Here is a 22,831-nt window from a genome sequence, read left to right on the forward strand (position 1 = left end):
AGGAGTTTGGGTGGACGATAAATGTTCCAAAGTCGACGCTGTGTCCGTCGGTTCGTCTTCCCTACCTGAGAATGGTCCTGGACTCAGTCCAGGCGAAGGTCTTCCTACCGGACGACAAACTCGGGACTCTTCAGGAAGAAGTCAGGTCCCTCAGGGACGCTCCGTGCTCGTCCTTCCGGGCGTGCATGCGGTGTCTGGGATTGATGGTCTCGGCTTTCGAGGCAATTCCCTTCGCCCAGTTTCACACGAGGGGGCTCCAGGCGGAGATCCTGTCCAGGTGGGACGGGCGAACACAGTCTCTGGAACTCCGGATTTCCTTGAGTCATCGCACCAGATGGGATCTTCTGTGGTGGCTCCAGTCCCCGTCGGTGTCGGGGGGCAAGTCTTTTCGTCCTCTTTCGTGGACGGTGATCACCACGGATGCCAGCCTGTCGGGCTGGGGTGGTGTTCTGGGCGTTCTGTCCGCCCAGGGAACTTGGTCGGAGGAGGAATCCTCCCTTCCGATCAATATTCTAGTATTGCGAGCGATAAATCTCTGCCTCCGTCGTTGGACGGACAGGCTGCAGGGCTGCCTGGTTCGGGTGCGGACGGACAATGCCACGGCGGTGGCTTACATCAATCGCCAAGGGGGCACCAGGAGTGCCCGAGCGGCTCGAGAAGTGGCCGACATTCTGTCTTGGGCCGAGACACACGTCCCGGCGAGATCGGCGGTTCACATTCCGGGGGTGGAGAACTGGCAGGCGGATTATCTGAGCCGCCAGACCCTGGACCAGGGGGAATGGTCCCTCCACCCGGATGTCTTCCAGATGTTGTGCGCGAAGTGGGGTCTTCCGGAGGTCGACTGGTTCGCGTCTCGTTTGAAGAAGGTTCGTGGCAAGAACGCGCGATCCTCGGGCAGACGCGTCAGACGCGTTGGTAGTCCCGTGGCATCAGTATCGGCTGATGTATGCGTTTCCACCGATTCAATTACTGTCCAGGTTCCTTCGCAGGTTGCACTCGGAACAAAACACGGTGATTCTTGTGGCACCGGACTGGCCTTGCCGGTCCTGGTACGCAGATCTCGTGAATCTGGCGATCGACGCTCCATGGCATCTGCCTCTTCGGGTAGATCTTCTGTCTCAAGGGCCGATATTCCATCCTGCTTTACAGTCGCTGGCTTTGACGGCCTGGCTGTTGAAACGGAAATCCTGAAGGATAGAGGTCTCTCTCCTGAGGTCGTTCACACTTTGATCAATGCGAGGAAATCTTCCTCGGGGAAGGTCTATTACCGTGCTTGGAAGGCGTATTTTGCCTGGTGTGAGTCCAGGAGGGTCTCACCTCGCACCTACTCAGTGTCTAGAGTGTTGTCCTTCCTTTAGACGGGTGTCGACCAGCGCTTGGTGCTGGCTACGATCAAGGGTCAGGTGTCTGCGCTGGCCGTTCTTTTTCAACGTCCTGTGGCATCTAACTCCTTGGTTAGCCCCTTTGTTCAAGGGGTACGACATCTGGTCCCTCCTAGGAGGGATCCTTTGCCTCCTTGGGACTTGAACCTTGTTCTGTCCGTGTTACTACGTGCTCCTTTTGAGCAGATCAGGGAGATCTCGTTGTCTATGCTGTCCAAGAAGGTCGCTTTTTTGGTGGCGATCACTTCGGCTCGCAGAGTGTCGGATGACGGCTTTGTCCTGCAAGTCTCCGTACCTGGTCGTTCACTTGGATACGGTGGTCTTACGACCTAACCCTTCTTGTCTTCCGAAGTGCGTTTCGGATTTTCATCTCAATGAGGACATTGTCTTGCCTTCGCTCTGCGCAAAGCCTAAGCATCCGAAGGTGGTACAGTTACACTCCTTGGATGTTGTTCGGGCGATTAGGGTTTACCTGAAATTGACTGTGTCTTTTCGCAAGACGGATTCCTTGTTTGTACTTCCGGATGGTTCTCGGAAGGGCATGGCGGCGTCGGGTTCCACCATCGCCAAATGGATCAGACAGACCATTGAACAGGCATATGCTTTGAAGGGGAAAGTTCGCCCTATGCCTGTGAAGGCGCACTCTACCAGATCGTGGAGTACGTCTTGGGCCTGTCGTCATGGGGCTTCTGTGGCCCAGGTGTGTAGGGTGGCGACTTGGTCGACTGTACACACTTTCACAAAATTCTACAGAGTAGATGTTCAGGCATCGGCAGATGCTTCCTTTGGCCGCAAGGTTCCTAGTGCGGCAGTTCCGTAAGGGTCTTTGTTTTTGGGCCCTTTATCTGTTCGGGATTTGTTTCTTATCCCTGGGTTATTTGTTTTCCTGGGTTGTTGCTCCTGTTGAGCAAATTTTTTCAGGTTGCCCAGCTGGGTTCCTTCTTTTGATGAGGTTCCCTTCTCTGATGTGGAGACGGCGTTGCCTTTAGGCGCGACTGCGTTTCCCACCCCTCATGTTTGCACTGCTTTGGGACGTCCCCATTGTGACAAATATGAAGATGGCGGCGACTGTCGGAGGACGTAAGAGAAAACTGAATTTTTGTAAAATCTTACCTGTAAAATTCCTTTCTCTGAGTCCTCCGACAGTCGCCGCCCCCGCCCCTCTTTTGGGGTTTGATGTACTCTCTACTGCTATTCCACTGAAACTGAGGAATGGATACAGGAAATGGGAGGGTATTGTCTGAGGGGACCACCCCCTGGGGGTGGGAATATGTTAAAACCTTTAATATTGACATATTCTGTTGCCTAGCTACTCCTACGAAGCAGGGACTAATACCCCATTGTGACGAATATGAAGATGGCGGCGACTGTCGGAGGGCTCAGAGAAAGGAATTTTACAGGTAAGATTTTACAAAAATTCCGTTTTTTTTTTTTTTTTTTGCTTTTAAGGGTAGATGTGAGATCTGAGGTCTTTTTGACTCCAAATCTCACATTAAAGAGGGCCTGCCCTGCCTTTTTCTTTTACAAGGGATGTTGCAATAGTAATAAAAGTGATCAAAAAACATTTTTTAAAGGGACCATGTAAAAAAAAATAAAAAGTAAAAAAAAAAAATAAGAAATTTAAAGCACCTGTCCCTCTGAGCTTGCGTGTAGAAGCAAGCGCATATGCAAGTCACGCCCACATATGAAAATGTTGTTCAAAAAAATTGCGTTTGTAGGACCGCTGCGCAAATACGGTGTGACTAAAGTATTGCAACAATCTCCATTTTATTCTCTAGGGTCTCTGCTAAAAAAAAATATATAATGTTTGAGGGTTCGGAGTAACTTTCTAGCAAAAAATACTGATTTTAACTTGTAAACATCAAGTGTCAGAAATATGCCTGGTCCTGAATTGGTTAATTGCAAAGCAGGTGAACTGGCAGGAGCACCATGAATTTACACAAAGGAAGCAATACAATGAAAACGGGATACTTTTTCACACAAGTACAGGGTACAGCAGACACATATCAGGAATATGAAATGTTGGGTTTACATATTCTTTACCCACTTAAATGACAGGCAGCTTTGTTTACATCTGCCGCCTGTCTTTCTCCCTCTGCAGCGGAAGATCGCGAGTGACCGGTGGACATCGGGTCCGCCGGTCACACGCGCAGGGATGTGCAGGAACGAGCGGGAGCGCACCTCCGGCGGCGCGCGCTCGCTCGCCCGCTATTGGCTCCCGGGCGAGTGACGTATATATACGTCACTTTGCCCAGGAGGGGCTGACCCCCGCAGTAAATGTACTTGCGGCGGTTGGCAAGTGGTTAACTGCTGAAATCAGACAGACTCTTTATTTGTCCTTCTAGAAGGACCAAAGAAGGGTCACACAGCTTCCAAGTCTACTTTTTCATGTTTGATTTGTCTGCTAATCCCTTTAAACCTATGGTTTTAAAGGCTTTACCTCGTTCAGGTGATGGCTCTTTCTACCAGGAGTGTGGGTGCCTCCTGGGCTATCCATCATTATTCTTCAATGGTTCAGACCTTCTGCAGCCTTGTCTTCAGTTCACACTTTTACAAATATTGGCCAGGTGGATGTTAAAGCCGCTGAGGAAGCTGCCTTTTGGTTGCAGTATTTTGCAGGATGCTGTATAGGTTATTTTGGCCTGTCTGCGGTTGCCATGTCCCTCTCCCCTCATGCACATTGCTTTTAAGACATCCTGTGAGTAAGGAATAATAGAGCTGCTCTGTGTCCCATGATGGACAATAAGGAAAACTGGATTTTTGACTTGCCTGTAATTTTATAGGTGCAAGTCTACCAGACTAAACAGACTTATTTAAAAACCGTGTAGGCTATATAGATAAATGATCCTGTCTCTGTACCCTAGAACTGTCAGGCTTTAGTGGCCTTAGCTGTTACTAGTAAATAAATATTGCACAAAGGGCCTGGTGTAATTGTATCCTTAATTGCTTAAAGTTGGAAGATAATTTCATCTCGGAAACTCTAAGGTATTTACTATAGCAGCCTTCTGAAACAATATTTCCCCTGTATATCATTTGAGCATGATTTTCCCTTACATAGGCAGAATTAGTTGTTCCAGTTAGTGTTCATAAGTTATTCTTTGAAAATTGTGGGTATGTTTTTATTGGTACTTAAGTATTCTTTACTTTTGGTTTAGTCCTACATTAAAAGAGGTCTTAACCTCCTAACTTTTAACCCTGACCAAAAACATTTTGAAAGGACTTGTAAAGTCAGAAGGTTTTTAACTTAATGCATTGTTTGCATTAAGATAAAAAACCTTCTGTGTGCATCATCCCCCCTCTGCCCCCTATTACTTACCTGAGGTCCCTCTCTGTCCAGCGATGTCTCAGCTGTCCAAGATTCTCCCTTCTGATTGGCTGAGACACAGCAGTGACGCCATTTGCTGTCAGTCAAAGTCAGCTAGCCAATCAGGAGACTTAGGGGTCGGGGCTGGGTCAGGCTTAATGTCTGAATGGACACAGCCAGCTGCCTTCTGTGGAGGGCACCGAGCAGGGGGGAGGGCCCAGGAGAGCAGAAGGAGGACCCGAGAAGAGGAGGATCCAGGCTGCACTGTGCAAATCCACTGCAAGAGAGGAGGGAAGTATAACATGTTTGTTATTTTTATAGGGGAAAAAAACGAGACTTTACAATCACTTTAAAGCGGTAGTATCCCGCTTTTTTACACTTTTACCTACAGGTAAGCCTATAATAAGGCTTACCTGTAGGTACAAAAAATATCTCCTAAACCGGCATGGTTTAGGAGATATTTACATTGCATGCAGCCGCTCGCGCAAGCGGCGCATGCGCTCTGAAGGTCCGGGGGGACCTTCAATCTATTTGCCGGGAGCTTGCCAGAAAATCACTCCCGCGCGATGCATACTAGCTCATTATGCCTTTGTCTTGCAGGTTTTTTTTTAGTTTTTTTTTTAACTTTGGGTTTACAACCGCTTTAACACTGCCCCAACCCTAACACTTAACCCACACCCCTAAAAATGACCTCTATCCCCAAACTCAAAACCTACAAGTTGACAAAATATATCCCCTAAATCTTAACTTCAAAGTTAAACCACAATTCCAGCCAAAAAGGTTTTTTTTAGGTTTCATAGCTCAAGGAAAGATGAGGTTTTTATTGTTGTTCGTTTCCCTATTAGAAACCATTCACCTCGCTTTCTGTCAGGACAGGAAGTGACTGGTAATCTTTCTGAGGATAAAGAAAACAAAAACAGATTTTTAGTACAATTGGGAAGGGTTAGAACTACTAAAATGTTTTTATTTCTGTCCATGGTTGTCTGTTCTAGTGGCAGCTGCATCCCACATCGCTTGTACAGGCATAACTGGGAGAGAAGGTGAGGAAAACTTCCAAGTCGGGTTAGAGAGATGAAAAAAAACATTGTCATTAATTGGACCTTAACTTGCAAACCTCTGATTATAGGGGACCAACCCTTAAAGTGATTTGTAAATCTAAGAAAAAAAAAAAAAGACATTACTGTCTCTTTTAAAGCATAATAATATGCTTTGTAATGTTGATTCTTAATTCAGTGCTGCCTGTAGTAAATAATACCTGGTTGATCCTGCCGGTGTCCCTCCTGAGTACCTTCCGTAGTCAGTAGGAAGCCGGGACACCCCCTCCCTAGCCCATCTTTCTTGCCTTGAGCTGTGGATTACCCTTCAGCCGCTCCTCCCCTCCTGTGTAGCTGCTGGGTATATTTGTGTTTCATTGCCTTGACAATGCCATTTCCTCCATTGATGTAGATGCCCCAGAGCATACACACCCACCAGTAGGTCCGTGAATCCCTTGGGAAACACACAGCGATCATGTGACCTGCACTTCAAAGAGAGAAAACACTGGCAAGTTTTTTAAAAAGAAGCACCGATGTAAGATAGGGTTATCTATGTAAAAAAGTATTTTATAATGTTTAAGGTTACAACTAATTTAACCTAATGGCTAACTTTAACTTTTACCCACTTTTGACCATATTTAACCTCATCAGGCTCATGAAGTACGGGCGGCAAATTATATCATCGCTGTACTGATATCTCGGTGTCTGTAATCTTTGATCCATGTTTTTCTGGAAAGAAAGAGGAATTTAGAGAGCTGGAATGTTTTCTCTAGCCACATTGAGCTAAATTAAAAGAAACTGGAGATGAGGGAATAAGTTTAGGTTTTGCCATCAACGTTGTTCATCTTTTTCCCTCTTATTTGATACAGTAGCATTATTCTAATAAGCCGTTTCTGTACTGGATAAGACAAGGCAGATGCAAGATCTTCTCTCAATAGCCAACTTTATGGTATCACTATAAAGTATTGTGGTATGATGTCAAATCCATTTCCTATACAAACTCTTTTCTTACATACTGTATAATTTGCCTTCTCATAACTATAATTCTATGAATATTAACCCCCCCCCCCCCTCTTCCCCAACATGTATTATTATGTTTACTGAAAGCAGCAGAGACCTTTTTAAAGACCTTGCTCACAATTTGATGTTATGAGTGTTGTCTGTTGTCCATCTTCCTCTTTTCACAGGAAAAGGCCTAGATTAACCACTTGAGCTCTGGAAGGTTTTACCCCCTTCATAGCCAGACTATTTTTTTTGCGATTCAGCACTGTGCTACTTTACCTAGCAATTGCTCCATCAGCAAATTAAATGTATATAATTTTTTTCATACAAATAGTTTGCTTTTGGTGTTTTTATATCATAAAAAAAAGTTTTGAAAATAAAAAACTACTTTTCTGATATAAAACATATCTAAAAAAAAAAAAAAAAAAAAATATATATATATATATATATATATATATATTTTTCACTCTTTGTTATATTGCAGCCATTTGCTAAAATCATTTAAGTTCATTATTCTTCCTCATGAATGTACACATAGCACCCCATACTGACAGAAAAACACAGAATTGTTGACATTGTTGCAGATTTATTAAAAAAGAAAAACTGAAATATCACATGGTCCTAAGTATTCAGACCCTTTGCTCAGTATTTAGTAGAAGCCCCCTTTTGATCTAATACAGCCAGGAGTCTTTTTGGGAAAGATGCAACAAGTCTTTCACACCTGGATTTGGGGATCCTCTGCCATTCCTCCTTGCAGATCCTCTCCAGTTCTGTCAGGTTGGATGGTAAACGTTGGTGGACAGCCATTTTTAGGTCTCTCCAGAGATGCTCAATTCGGTTTAAGTCAGGGCTCTGGCTGGGCCATTCAAGAACAGTCACTGAGTTGTTGTGAAGCCACTCCTTCATTATTTTAGCTGTGTGCTTAGGGTCATTGTCTTGTTGGAAGGTAAACCTTCGGCCCAGTCTGAGGTCCAGAGCACTCTGGAGAAGGCTTTTGTCCAGGATATCCCTGTACTTGGCCGCATTCATCTTTCCCTCGATTGCAACCAGTCGTCCTGTCCCTGCAGCTGAAAAACACCCCCACAGCATGATGCTGCCACCACCATGCTTCACTGTTGGGACTGTATTGGACAGGTGATGAGCAGTGCCTGGTTTTCTCCACACATACCGCTTAGAATTAAGGCCAAAAAGTTCTATTTTGGTCTCATCAGACCAGAGAATCTTATTTCTCACCATCTTGGAGTCCTTCGAGTGTTTTTTAGCAAACTCCATGCGGGCTTTCATGTCTTACACTGAGGAGAGGCTTCCGTCTGGCCACTCTGCCATAAAGCGCCGACTGGTGGAGGGCTGCAGTGATGGTTGACTTTCTACAACTTTCTCCCATCTCCTGACTGCATCTCTGGAGCTCAGCCACAGTGATCTTTGGGTTCTTCTTTACCTCTCTCACCAAGGCTCTTCTCCCCCGATAGCTCAGTTTGGCCGGACGGCTAGCTCTAGGAAGGGTTCTGGTCGTCCCAAACGTCTTCCATTTGAGGATTATGGAGGCCACTGTGCTCTTAGGAACCTTAAAAGCAGCAGAAATCTTTTTGTGACCTTGGCCAGATCTGTGCCTTGCCACAATTCTGTCTCTGAGCTCTTCAGGCAGTTCCTTTTGACCTCATGATTCTCATTTGCTCGGACATGCATTGTGATCTGGAAGGTCTTATATAGACAGGTGTGTGGCTTTCCTAATCAAGTCCAATCAGTATAATCAAACACAGCTGGACTCAAATGAAGGTGTAGAACCATCTCAAGGATGATCAGAAGAAATGGAAAGCACCTGAGTTAAATATGAGTGTCACAGCAAAGGGTCTGAATACTTAGGACCATGTGATATTTCAGTTTTTCTTTTTTAATAAATGTGCAACAATGTCAACAATTCTGTGTTTTTCCGTCAATATGGGGAGCTGTGTGTACATTCATGAGGAAGAAGAATGAACTTAAATGATTTTAGCAAATGGCTGCAATATAACAGAGTGAAAAATTTAAGGGGGTCTGAATACTTTCCGTACCCACTGTGTATATATATGTGTGTGTGTGTGTATATATATATATATATATATATATATATATATATATATATATATATATATATATATATATATATATATATATATATACTGTGTATATATATATATATGTATGTATAGTAACTAAGTAGAACTACTTCACTACTGAACTTAAGTACCGAAAAGCGGTATCTGTACTTTCCTAGAGTAGAATTTTTTTCTCCCACTTCCACTTTTACTTCACTACATTTTTTCAATGATTTCAATACTTCTACTCCAATATTTTTTTTTTGTGCTGCATAGTTACTCGTTACAATTATAAAAATTACCACTGCCAGAACAGTAGATGGCAGGTTTCATGAAGCTCAAAACATGTGTATTATCAGCGCATACGTAAATAAAAGCTACTGTATGTATAAATAAAAGCTGCATTTGAAATAATAAAAACCAATATGATGTTCAAACTTTTGACTTCTTTCTTTAATAACTACATAACACAGTACTTGTACTTTTACTTTCAGTACTTGAGTAGCATTTTTTTTTTCAAAACTACTGGTACTTTTACTTTCAGTACTTGAGTAGCAAAATTTTTTGAAAAACTACTTGCAATACTTAAGTACAAAAAATGTTGAATACTTTAGTACTTCTACTCAAGTCACTTTTTGATCGAGCACTTCCACTTCTACTCAAGTCACTTTTTGATCAAACACTTGTACTTTTACTCAAGTATAGGTTTCGAGTACTTTATACAACTCTGTTATATAATATATATATATTTTTTAAATAAATTAAGACCAAAATGTATATTGCTACATGTCTTTGGTAAAAAAAAATCCCGATAAGTGTATATTAATTGGTTTGTGTGAAAGTTATACCGTCTACAAACTATGGTATATACTTTGTTTGAAAATTGATCAATCCTGATTTTCTGACAGCATTTAGTAGCATGGCAAGTTTTTTGAAGTTGTAGTTTTTTGTCAGAGTTGTTTGGAAAATGAAGAAATTAAATACATTTTTTTTCTTTTACATACTGTTGCCAGTGCAATACAGTGTCATCATATGACAGGTGTGTCGTCATAGTGACAATATACTAATCTGGGGAGAGATCAGGCATGTTATTTTTTTTTATATTAGTAATGCTTGTACAGTGAGGATCACTGTATAAGCATTAGCTTTAGCAATCCTGAATGGGTTAACCATTCATGAACAGCTTGCTTATGGTTGTGATCTGTGATTGGCTAAGGTATTCACATGGTACAGGTAGCCAGGTACTATGCGATTGCTTGGGCCAAACACAGATCACAAGATTAAGCCATTCATGACAGATTGCTTACATTTTTATCATGTGATTGCTATGACCAGTCCTAGCGATCACATGATAACCCAGTTACTGATTTCCAGTAACAGTAATCCACTTGACACAACGGTCACCGGAGGAGCGTGCTGCACGCACCTAACCCAGAGGAGGCTCAATCATGTATGTATATGTGACTGAGCCCGTCTGTGCCACCACGCCTCAGTAAATTTGCAGGAGTGGGGCAAAAAGTGGTAATAAATTAGTAAAATGAGAGGGGCCTCCAAATGATAGACATTAGTTTATAATTCGTTTTTGTTGGAAATAACAATGTTTTGTTATTTATTTCTCTACCTCCCCATTTGTTGTGTTGAAAAGTAATTAACTAGAGTCTGTAATGATAAATGGTACATGCCTTGTAAACAGATTAGCAAAATACACAGAAAAAAAAAAAACAATAAACAAATAGTCTAAATCACTATATTACCACGTTCTATTGATGCATGGGAATGTTTTTAGCTATTTTAGGTATTTTTACGTGAAAATAAAAGATAAATCACTAGCTTTGCAATATGTTATCAACTATGTTCATAGATGGAAGCTAATGTGGTGACAAGTATTATTATGTTATAAAGAGAAAAGGAAGAACAGCCTATGAGAATCACAAGAAGTCTCCACCCTGCGCCAATGATGTAAGAAGATAATCTTGGAGCAATGAGCTGCCACCTAACAAATAATGACAATAAAAATAAAAGGGTGAATAGGATCAAAGGACCCAGACCACCAGGCGGCGCTGATAAATCATATATGCATGGTAAATCAGAATGTGAAATATATTCCAAGGACACCCATGATATTAAATCCAAAAATAAATACAATGAAATACACAATAAATAGAATATGCAGTATTGGGATAAATTATAGTAAAACAATGGATATGTCCATAAATGCTCTGTAAATGCTCTATAAACAAGTCCAATTAATAGGGGATGACCCTGAAGTGCACCATGTGAGGGAAATCATATAAATGGTATAAATAGTCCTTCACCACACCACGTGCAGCCTCTCCCAATGCTAACACACTCGCCAGAAATCAATGGGTAAAAGGTAACATCATATCATTTGAATGCAACCAAGACCTCAATGACCACCCCAGACTGGGTCTTCTTAGGCAGATAAAAGCAGTGATCCTGGAATAGTGTAGTACGATGATTACTTTATTACCCCATACAAACCCCCCTTACACATTGCACTTACAACAATATATTAAAACTGAAGCATATACAGTGCCTTGCGAAAGTATTCGGCCCCCTTGAACTTTTCGACCTTTTGCCACATTTCAGGCTTCAAACATAAAGATATAAAACTGTAATTTTTTGTGAAGAATCATCAACAAGTGGGACACAATCATGAAGTGGAATGAAATTTATTGGATATTTCAAACTTTTTAACAAAAAACTGAAAAATTGGGCGTGCAAAATTATTTAGCCCCCATAAGTTAATACTTTGTAGCGCCACCTTTTGCTGCGATTACAGCTGTAAGTCACTTGGGGTATGTCTCTATCAGTTTTGCACATCGAGAGACTGAAATTTTTGCCCATTCCTCCTTGCAAAACAGCTCAAGCTCAGTGAGGTTGGATCGAGAGCAGTGAACAGAAGTTTTCAGTTCTTTCCACAGATTCTCGATTGGATTCAGGTCTGGACTTTGATTCGGCCATTCTAACACCTGGATATGTTTGTTTATGAACCATTCCATTGTAGATTTTGCTTTATGTTTTGGATCATTGTCTTGTTGGAAGACAAATCTCCGTCCCAGTCTCAGGTCTTTTGCAGACTCCATCAGGTTTTCTTCCAGAATGGTCCTGTATTTGGCTCCATCCATCTTCCCATCAATTTTAACCATCTTCCCTGTCCCTGCTGAAGAAAGGCAGGCCCAAACCATGATGCTGCCACCACCATGTTTGACAGTGGGGATGGTGTGTTCAGGGTGATGAGCTGTGTTGCTTTTACGCCAAACATAACGTTTTGCATTGTTGCCAAAAAGTTCGATTTTGGTTTCATCTGACCAGAGCACCTTCTTCCACATGTTTGGTGTGTCTCCCAAGTGGCTTGTGGCAAACTTTAAACTACACTTTTTATGGATATCTTTAAGAAATGGCTTTCTTCTTGCCACTCTTCCATAAAGGCTAGATTTGTGCAGTATACGACTGATTGTTGTCCTATGGACAGAGTCTCCCGCCTCAGCTGTAGATCTCTGCAGTTCATCCAGAGTGATCATGGGCCTCTTGGCTGCATCTCTGATCAGTCTTCTCCTTGTATGAGCTGAAAGTTTAGAGGGACGGCCAGGTCTTCGTAGATTTGCAGTGGTCTGATACTCCTTACATTTCAATATTATCGCTTGCACAGTGCTCCTTGGGATGTTTAAAGCTTGGGAAATCTTTTTGTATCCAAATCCGGCTTTAAACTTCTCCACAACAGTATCTCTGACCTGCCTGGTGTGTTCCTTGTTCTTCATGATGCTCTCTGCGCTTTAAACGGACCTCTGAGACTATCACAGTGCAGGTGCATTTATACGGAGACTTGATTGCACACAGGTGGTGTACTTGATTATCATCATTAGTCATTTAGGTCAACATTGGATCATTCAGAGATCCTCACTGAACTTCTGGAGAGAGTTTGCTGCACTGAAAGTAAAGGGGCTGAATAATTTTGCACGCCCAATTTTTCAGTTTTTTATTTGTTAACAAAGTTTGAAATATCCAATAAATTTCGTTCCACTTCATGATTGTGTCCCACTTGTTGATTCTTAACAAAAAATTACAGTTTTATATCTTTATGTTTGAAGCCTGAAATGTGGCAAAAACTACTTTCGCAAGCCTGTAGGTACAAGTTCAAAAGCGGAGTTTACTACTGCTTTACCTAGTTTTCAATTAAAGCTTTTAATAATCTTCAGGATGTCATTTGGATTGAGTCACTGTCTGCCAATTCTACTGAGACTGTAATTTACAGCTTTTTTGCTGCAACTGGAACAGGTATAGAGACCACGCTTGAGTGCTTAAATTGAAGATGCAGAACAATTTTTTTTTTTTTTTTTTTTTGTGGTTGGGTGCAATTCAGCCTTAAACTTTTTATCAGTGTATCTGTCGAAGCTTAGCGTTGGAAGGGTTTCACTTTAGGTTACCAAAAAAAAAGTACTGTGCTGTATCCGAGATGGATGGATAGATAGACACAGTGTAAATCATGTCTTAAAGAATGTGATGAAGTCCACACACGAGCTTAATAGCCTGTGATTAACAAGTGCAGTCCTAACTGTGTAGCCATATAACATTGATGTTGTTAGTGATAAAGTTCAAATAAACAACTAGAAACTGTGTATATAAAAACTGTGGATAATGCATCATACTCATGAGACCTGTTGGGCGGAGCTACAGTGATCCAGGAGAAATAAGCTAATAAAGCTTGTGCACTTGCCTAGAACCTGCGGTCTTCCTATAGTAAATAGGAAATATATTGAGCATTAAATCTTTACCTCTTTCAATATTGAAAAGAACAAATATATATTTATTTTTTAGTCCTATATTTAAGGATCAATAAACCAAATTTTTGCTATCTCTGTGCTGAGATAAAGTACTTGTTTGTATGAATACATTACATTCACACAAATGGGAATCTAAGCAAAGTTTTCCTCAAGTACATAATTCCACAAATATTAATTTTTGTTCAGATTATTCGAAGCACCTTTTTTGTGTTTTTATAGCTCTCTCCTCATGTTATCATACTGGGGCTCACAGCCCAGAGTTGGAGACTTCTGTTATATAGCTTATTGCATATGATTTGATACAATCAGTAGGGGAGCATGTTTAGATCTATTAAAATCACTTGCCAATTGTTCCCAGTTACTGTAGAGTATATGCTGCCCAAGTTTGACTGCTAGTTTCCATATTTCATGCATCTTTGAAGTTTCTTTGTATAATTAATTTACCAAGTACCAGTAATGGCTGTTTTTCTTTTTGTAGTGGATTAATGATATTGAAATAGATCACAAGTATTCATCGTGGCCTTCTAGTGTTCAAGAATTGTTAAGACCAGCATTTCCTGGATCCATACGCCCAATCAGGCGAAACTTTTTTAACCTGGTGAGTATCTCATGCTCATTTTAAAGTCTGCATGTCTATCTGTTCTTGGATTTGTAAAATATCCATCAATGCCTTTACATTTTCCCTTTACTCTCTACCTTTTGCTAACTCTATCATGGTATATAATCATTTCTATCACAGAAATTAAAAATAGATTTCACCTATGTGCTTATACATTTTTATTAGCAGTATAGTTTTCAAAGTACATTAGGCTGTTATTGGTTTATGTTATGCATTCATTTATGCGCATTTTCTTATTCTTGTATTCTGTATCATGTGAGGTTTAACTATGTAAACAATCTTCAGGCTTTTGTTCTATTGTGTAATTTTACCTTGACCCGCTTTGTTGCACCCAGTTTTTTTTCCTGAGGTGTTGGCTCCAGGCCTGGTGTTGCTGAGGCAGCTGGGATTGCTTTGCCTGGTTTCTTGGGTGAGCACTCTTCTAGGTCACGGTGAAGAATAGCTTAGGGCAGTCGTCCTCAACCCTGGCCTACAGGGCCCACTAACAGGTCAGATTTGCAAGACAACTTAAATACATCCCAGGTGATATAATTTGCTGCTCAGTGATTGCAGTACTCTAGTCTGCATCTCCCCAAGGTAATACTTAAAATCTGGCCTGTTAGTGGGCCCTGAGGACCGCAGTTGAGGACCACTGGCTTAGGGGACCCAAGGCTCACTGCAGGGCTTCAGCTGGTTATGGAAAATCATGAGGATCTTTCTGACTGGGGACAGGAGTCTATGGACCCCATTCTCGAGCATGACAGCATATTTCTTCTGGTAGATGTTTTTCAGATTGCGGTCCAATTTCTTTTTGCCGGTATCCTCCCAGCAGTCTTGTTTGTGGACTCTGGTCCCTATGGTACCCACCTTTCTGGGTGGCCTTGTGTGAGCAGTTCCATGCTACAGAGAGTAATGGGGTCCATACAGGGTGACCCTGGGTTTTCTTATTCAACCGATTCTTCTGGACCTATCAATGAATGATTCCCTCTTTTAGTGGTTCCGGTCTGCTGTTTTGCTAACTGGGGCGTGCTCCCTTCCCTTCCTATAGACAGTCATTATTACGGATTACCAATCTATCCAGCTGGAGGGAGAGCTCTTGGTTTGCCTGCTCTTCACTCTCTTCGGACATGAGAGTTAAGGTTGACTCGGGTGTTTGTTCTTACCCTTCCCTGTGAGCTTCCTGTCTGCGTCTGATCAGACGCTACCACCACTGTGGCCTAGATCTTCAGCGCTAGTGAGCTGCCTATGGAAGAGAGGAGGTTGACTGCTAGGACTAACTATAGGCAGTGCTGATTTTTTTTCTGCCTAGTGTCCTACCCCTGTAGGTGACAATGTAACCCAGTGGTTAAGAATAAAGAAGAAGCGGTCTCAGTATATGAACTCCGAGAAAGGGATTTTACGGTGAGTAACAAAAATCCTGTTTTTGCCTTTAGTTTCACTTTAATTATCTTCTTTGCCAGGTTAAGCATGTTTTGTGTTAAACCATAAACATTTTCAAATATTCTACAGTATCTCATGAAAGTGAGTACACCCCTCACATTTTTGTAAATATTTTATTATATCTTTGGAGTTTCTTCAGGGGGTTCGCCATTTGGCTCCCCCGAGGAGGTCTCCGTCACCTCCTTAGGACCTTAATTTGGTTCTAGCGGTTCTTCAGAAATCTCCTTTCGAGAACATAAGACACATTTCCTTGCTCGCCTTGTCGCAGAAAGTTGCCTTTTTGGCGGCTATCACCTCTGCGCGCAGGATTTCTGAACTAGTGGCGCTGTCTTACCACTCTCCTTACCACTCTCCTTATCTGGTAATGCACAGGGATAAGGTAGTGTTACGGCCTAATCCGTTGTTTCTTCCTAATGTGGTTTCAGACTTCCATCTGAACGAAGACATGGTGCTTCCGTCACTCTGTCCAAAACCTTCACATCCTAAGGAAATTGCCTTGCATTGCTTGGATGTGGTTTGGGTGATACGGGTGTATCTGGTGACTACTTTCGTAAGTCGTACTCTCTGTGAATACGGATGGACCCCGTAAGGGTCAGGCTGCGTCTGCGGCGACCATCTCTCGATGGATCAGACAGACGGTGGTGAAGGTGGTTCCTCCTTTCCCTGTCACAGGCTGACTCTACGTTGGCTTTCCGCCATCAGGCGTCAGTGATGCAGGTTTGCAAGGCGGCCATTTGGTCGTCTGTACATACGTTCACCAAGTTTTACAGAGTGGATGTGTTGGCATCCTCGGATGCGTCCTTTGGCCGCAAGGTTTTGCAGGCCGCCATTTAAGGAGCCTACTTTTCCTTCTCCTTTATGGTTTTGCTACAATTGAGCCCCAGTTGTTGCTTGTTTGGCTCCATGTTATATAGTTGGCTGTTAGCCATGGGAATTGCATTCTTTTAAGCTTGTCCTTTCCCCACCCCTCAGTGGTTACTGCTTTTGGATGTCCCATCCGTCTATGATTTAAAGCAGCAGCTATGTCTGTCGGTGGACGAATAAGAAAAAAGGGATTTTTTACTTACCGTAAAATCCATTTCTCTGAGTTCACCGACGGACATAGCTCCCACCCCTCTTTTCTCTGAAGAGTTGGGTTTTGGTTATTATAAACTGCTTGCAACTAAACTGAAGATGCAACGGTGAGGCCAGGGGTAATAACCCAGGGACTAAACCCCCTGGGCGTGTCAAAGCCTTTGGCGCTACCTGGTCATTCCTACTGGGAGTTGCTTATTACCCATCCGTCTATGATTTAAAGCAGCAGCTACGTCCGTCCGTGGACTCAGAGAAAATGGATTTTAAGTTAAAAAAAAAACATTTTTCCAGCACTGCTTTAACCCTATTGGGCATCGAGTTCACCAGAGCTTCACAGGTTACCACTGGAGTCCTTTTCTTCTCCTCCCTGATGACATCATGGAGCTGGTGGATATTGGAGAGCTTGCGCTCCTCCACCTTCCGTTTAAGGATGTCCCACAGATGCTCAATAAGGTTTAGGTCTGGAGACATACTTGGCCAGTCCATCACCTTTACCCTCAGCTTCCTTAGCAAGGCAGTGGTCATCATGGAGCTGTGTTTAGGGTTTTTATCATGTTGGAATACTTCCCCTGCGGGACAGTCTCTGAAGGGAGGGGGATCATGCTCTGAGTCAGTATGTCACAATACATGTTGGCATTCATGGTTTTCTTAATAAACTGTAGCTCCCCAGTGCATGCAGCCCCAAACCTTGACACTCCCACCACCATGCTTGACTGTAGGCAAGACACACCTGTCTTTGTATTTCTCACCTGGTTGTCGCCACACGCGCTTGACAACATCTGAACCAAATACGTTTATCTTGGTCTCACTAGACCATAGGACAGGGTTCCAGTAATCCATTTCCTTAGTCTGCTTGTCTTCAGCAAACTGTTTGTGGGCCTTCTTGTTCATCTTTAGAAGAGGCTTCCTTCTGGGACGACAGCCATGCAGAGCAATTTGATGCAGTGTGCGACGTATGGTCTGAGCACTGACAGGCTGACCCCCCCCACCTCTTCAACCTCTGCAGCAATGCTGGCAGCACTAATACGTCTGTTTCCCAAAGACAACCACTGGATATGACGCTGAGCACATGCACTCAACTTCTTTGGTCGACCATGGCAAGGCCTGTTCTGAGTGGAACCTGTCCTGTTAAACCGCTGTATGGTCTTGGCCACTGTGCCTCATCTCAGTTTCAGGGTCTTGGCAACCTTCTTATAACCTAGGCCATCTTTATGTAGAGCAACAATTCTTCTTTTCAGATCCTCAGAGTGTTCTTTGCCATGAGGTGCCATGTTGAAATTCCAGTGACTAGTATGAGTAAGCGATAACACCAAATCTAACACACCTACTCACCATTCACACCTGAGACCTTGTAACGCTAACGAGCCACAAGACATCGGGGAAGGAAAATGGCTAACTGGGCCCAATTTGGATATTTTCACTTAGGGGTGTACTCACTTTTGTTGCCAGCGGTTTAGACATTAATGGCTATGTGTTGAGTTATTTTGAGGGGGGAGCAAATTTACACTGTTATATACAAGCTGTACAGTCACAACTTTACATTGTAGCAAAGTGTCATTTCTTCACTGCTGTCACATAGAGGTAATAAAATATTTCCAAAAATGTGAGGGGTGTTGTCAATTTCTTACCTTTCCCTCCTGTTGGCAGCCATCTTGGTTATGTGCAGACTGCTGCCTCTTATAGACCCTGATTGCATCATCACTTCCTGCTGCCTGAGCGTCGCACATTGATGTCACACACCTGACTATATTTATCACCTGCAGGGTTGCAATCATGGCCCTTGTGTTTGTGCTCCAAGGTGCATCTCTGCTAGCAGTCTTTTGTTCTCTGTTTTCCTCTGTGCATATCCGGGCTTGGCTGAACTCTCCTGGCTCTCGAACCAGCTTTGTCAGACTACCTACTTCTGGATCCGACACCGACTTGGAGTACTAGTTGCTCCTGGACTTGACACCGGTTTGTTCCTGCTCTAATTTCCTCACTGTTGCTGTGCGATTATTATTATTATTGCTGTTCCTCCAAAAAACTGCTTAATTTTACCTGCATTTGTGTGTGGTCTGGTTTCCTGGCACCCTGACAGTACACAAGGGCCATGAATCTTGATGATGCATGTGCTCATACGCTCCCCAAGCTGGTTACCAGGCTCGATCAACAAGATCACCTTTAGGGTCAGTTCGTTCAGGCATTGCAAACGTTGCTTGCACCCACAGCACACCTTGCTCCTGTTGCTGCTAGACCGGTGGTTCCTCCTGGTATTGCACCCACTGCTGCTCCTATTGCCATTCCTGCTCCTGCAGCTGAAGTAGCCGTTATGATTAGCCCCCCTTCTGCAGCGCTATGGGGGTGAACCGAGTCAGTGTTGTGGCTCCCTAAACCAAATGGGCATTTATTTTGAGATGGTTCCTCAGGCGTTTCCCTCTAACATTTCCAAGGTGGGCTTCCTAATCTCGTTGCTCTCGGACAAGGCCTTGGCCTGGGTGAATCTCTTATGGGAGAACGATAATCCTGTGATTCTCGATTTACCTGAGTTTTGTTGCCTCCTTGCATAAGGAATTTGATGTGCTTGCTAGCTCTACTTCTGCTGCTAAGCTGCTGCTGTCTATTCAACAGGGTATACAAACTGTTGCAGAGTGTGCCATCGAATTTCGTACCCTGGCAGCAGAGGTGGGCCAGAAAAATGAGGCTCTGGTAGCGGTCTTCTCTCATAGTCTCTCCGATGCATTGAAGGACGAGATTGCGGCCAAGGATCTCTCTGAAGAGCTTGAGGCTCTCATTTCCTTCCTGATTTTGATCGATACCAGGCTCAGGGAGACACCATCATTTAAGGAGTGCCTGCGGAGGCCTGCTACCAGATTGGCTCCTATGTTTTCTTTCCCACCCATTCCTCCTTCACCTCCCACGCCACCTGGGGATGGTGCATCTGGCTATGAACCATTGCAGCAAGGGTTTACTTGCCTTTCCAAGGCTGAGCGGGTCTTTAGAAGGAGGGAGGGCAAAGGGTGTGTATTATGGCCTTGGTGGGCATTTGCTGAAATTTTGTCCCACCCATCCGGGAAGCGCTTGCACCTAAGGTCCTGTCGAGGGCAGATCTTAGGTGGAATTTCCTCGTCCCTGGTTTTACGTAAAGATAAACTGCTAATCACAATTGTCCTCTCCTGGGCAGCAGGCTCGGTGGTTACTCAGGTGTTGGTTGACTCCAGTGCTGGCGGTTACTTTATTGGCCGCCTCAAGGGAGCAACAGTCTTTACCAAGCTTGACTTAAGGGCCGTGTATAACCTTGTAAGGATCTAGGAGGGCAATGAGTGGAAGACTGTGTTTAATACTAGAATAGTAGACAATGTGCTGTAAAAAGGGATTATTATGCAAGATGTTAAATTCCTCCCAAAAATAGCTTGTCGCTTATTGGGCGGCAGGTTAAACCTGTGTGTGGTGGTTAGTGTCACACATGTCAATACGTTCTTTATAAACAACGTGATAATAGGCCTCCAAGAAGGGACCCCGGGATTGGGAGGGTTAAAAGGTGAAATGGGGTCGAAAAGAAGTGTGTTGAACTGGAGGGTCAAACCATGCTTTGAGAGGTTGACTATTTATATGACCCAATGACCTTAGCTTGGCATTCACCTATGTCATTGACTCGGTTCATTTGGTGTTTCTTGACCTGGAGCTCACCCATGCTGATGGTTTCATCATCACCCTTAATCATTCCAAGCCAGTTGCTGGCAATTCTTCTCTACACTTTGGGAGTTGTCACCACCCGACTTGGAAGAATAATATCCCTATGGGACAGTTTCTGAGACTTCGGAGGAACTGTACCCACAAGGATGATTATGTTGCTGAAGGGGAGTCCTGCCGAGTCTTGTTGCTCTGTGTCCTAGGGACACAGGCACATTGAGATCACGCCTCTTTGCGTGCCCGCGGCGGCGCGATCTCTCTCCTTCTGAAGGACGTTCCGGAACGTCCGATCAGAAGGACGAGACTCCCACCCGGCCGTATATCTACAATGGCCCGGGTGGGAGGTGGTTAATCAGTTCATTACTTGCTCTACGCAATTTGTTGTATATGTCCTGCGGTGCCCTTGCAATCTGCTATATGTAGGTCGCACCATCCGCCATCTCCGTGCGTGGATTGGGGAACACCACAGAGCTATTCTAAAGGGGATGTCCACTACCAAAAGAAAGGTCCCTCATAGAGTCCCCCGTCACTTCTTCATCCACCATAATGGGAACGTTCAGGATTTGACGATTTTGGTTATGGAGTCTATACCCAGGGGGGACTCTTACATATAGTGAGCATTTTCCATATTATGTAAAAGAGAGACCTTCTGGATATACAAGCTCAATACTTTATCTCCCTATGGGTTGAATGAAGAGCTAGACACTCATGCAGTTATGTAATTGTTATAATGTTATGTTATACATTTTTGTAGAATTTTTTTTCTTGTCTAATTACAGTTTTTTAATTAATGCTTTTTATGTTTAATTGTTATCAGCAGCTTTTGGGAGGAGTCAGTGCAGGTGTCAGGGTGTTCCCCCCACCCCTCCCCCCTTTCCCCTCCCTTTCCTATTTAAATTACTTTGTTCACATCGCCAGCCATAGACCTGAAGAAGGGGGTTCTCCCCGAAACATGTAGTCTGTCTATACTATTGGCATTTTTTCTCTGACAGCAGCTGGCCACCCCAATACTACATCCATATCGCACTGTGTTGACACTTGGCATACCCTAGTCGACTTTCCGCCTGTCCGGTGATGTCATCTTCTGGTGCTGAAGTGGGTACGTCGGCAGGTGGAGATGCTGGTGCGCTTCGTGGACACTGCCGGCTGTTTTCTTTGATGTGGCCGATGCATTACCTTGTCAGTGCAGGGCGGCACTCGTGGGCCTCCCGTCCCTTCATACGGAACCTCTCCATCTGAGTCCATACCAGCTTCTTCCCTCACTGCAAAGCTTGATTTCCACTATATCCCCTCCCTGGGGGTTTGAAATTCCTCAAAGTTATTTTGTCATCCGTACTGGCTTCTGCTAAAGGTATTGCCTTTTTCCATCCATGTTGTTCTTTGAGGTGGACAGCGTCCTTTATTACTTGGATCACCTATTGTGATGTACTCACCAATAAACTGAGATTTTTGCATATTTAATCTACAAGCAAGTTCTTCCTTTGGTCGGTGGTAGCGCTTTTTGTCCTACTTTGTTGTTAGTTTATATAGTCTAAACTGTCTCACTCTAGTTAGTTATTTATCCTTTTTTTGCTTCTGACAAAGCATATACAGTAAACCCCCGCTCCATCGCGGTTCAGTTTTTGCGGTCCCGGTATATTGCGTTTTTTTTTGTAATGTTATATTACTATATAAATCATTAAAAATGAAATATTTTGTGTTTTCCATAGCTCTTGCTATGTCTCTCAGTATCTTTTATGTGTCTAAATGAGTTTCTATTTTTTTAAAAGTGTGTTTAAAGACCTTAAAATGCTTTTACACATACAGTGACAGTGAAAAAAACATGCCTACAATGCATTTTAATAGGGTTTTTCTATTTCACGGATTTTCACTTTTCGCGGCTGGGTCTGGAACGTAACCCCCGCAATGGAGGGGGGGTTTACTGTACCTCATTTACAGCTTAAAAGCATTGAGGATTGGAAGATTACAACATCAGCCTTTGAATATTCTCTTCTTTATTTATAGGTCAGAGTCCTTGCATGGTAAGCCCGTTACACACAAGTTTTTTTTTTTTTTTTTTTCCGTTTAATCCAGCCGCTAATGAAAAAAAAAAACTGTTCGCTCTGGTCGGAGCTGCTGTACTAACCATCCGAAGTTAGTACAGTGATCTCCGATGTTAAGCTGTTGTTTTCTGATGGAGGGGGTGCCCCCTGACTGAGGGCACTGACCGGGAGTCGGTCGGCTGCTGGTTTTCCAGCATGCTCGTCTAAAAGAAGCTGGCCAACTGGCCAGCTTCTGTTGGACAGACTGACATACACGCAGGCAGAATATCAGCCAGTTTTTTTTTTTTTTTAACTGCCAGATGCGACATTCAGCCCGTGTGTATGGGGCTTTAGGGTCTTATACACAATATGTAGAACAAAGCTAATAGAGAAAAACACGTGACTATTTCACAGTATACAGCATACT

At 43.3% G+C, this 22,831-nt stretch overlaps 1 protein-coding gene across 3 annotated transcripts in view; it reads left to right on the top strand.

Annotated features, from left to right (window-relative positions):
- The window catches only part of UGGT2 (UDP-glucose glycoprotein glucosyltransferase 2), a gene marked incomplete at its 5' end in the record, with an annotated part of 753,177 nt that overhangs the window by 229,907 nt on the left and 500,439 nt on the right, over positions 1–22,831 (top strand). For all 3 annotated transcript variants that reach the window (XM_082245311.1, XM_082245312.1, XM_082245313.1), the window contains one exon: positions 14,081–14,200. In XM_082245311.1, the coding sequence (XP_082101437.1) occupies positions 14,081–14,200 (120 nt within the window). The remainder of the gene's footprint in view (positions 1–14,080; positions 14,201–22,831) is intronic.

The sequence above is a fragment of the Pelophylax lessonae genome (assembly GCF_965119305.1).
Source record: "Pelophylax lessonae genome assembly, chromosome: 2".
Classification (NCBI taxonomy): Eukaryota; Metazoa; Chordata; class Amphibia; order Anura; family Ranidae; genus Pelophylax; species Pelophylax lessonae.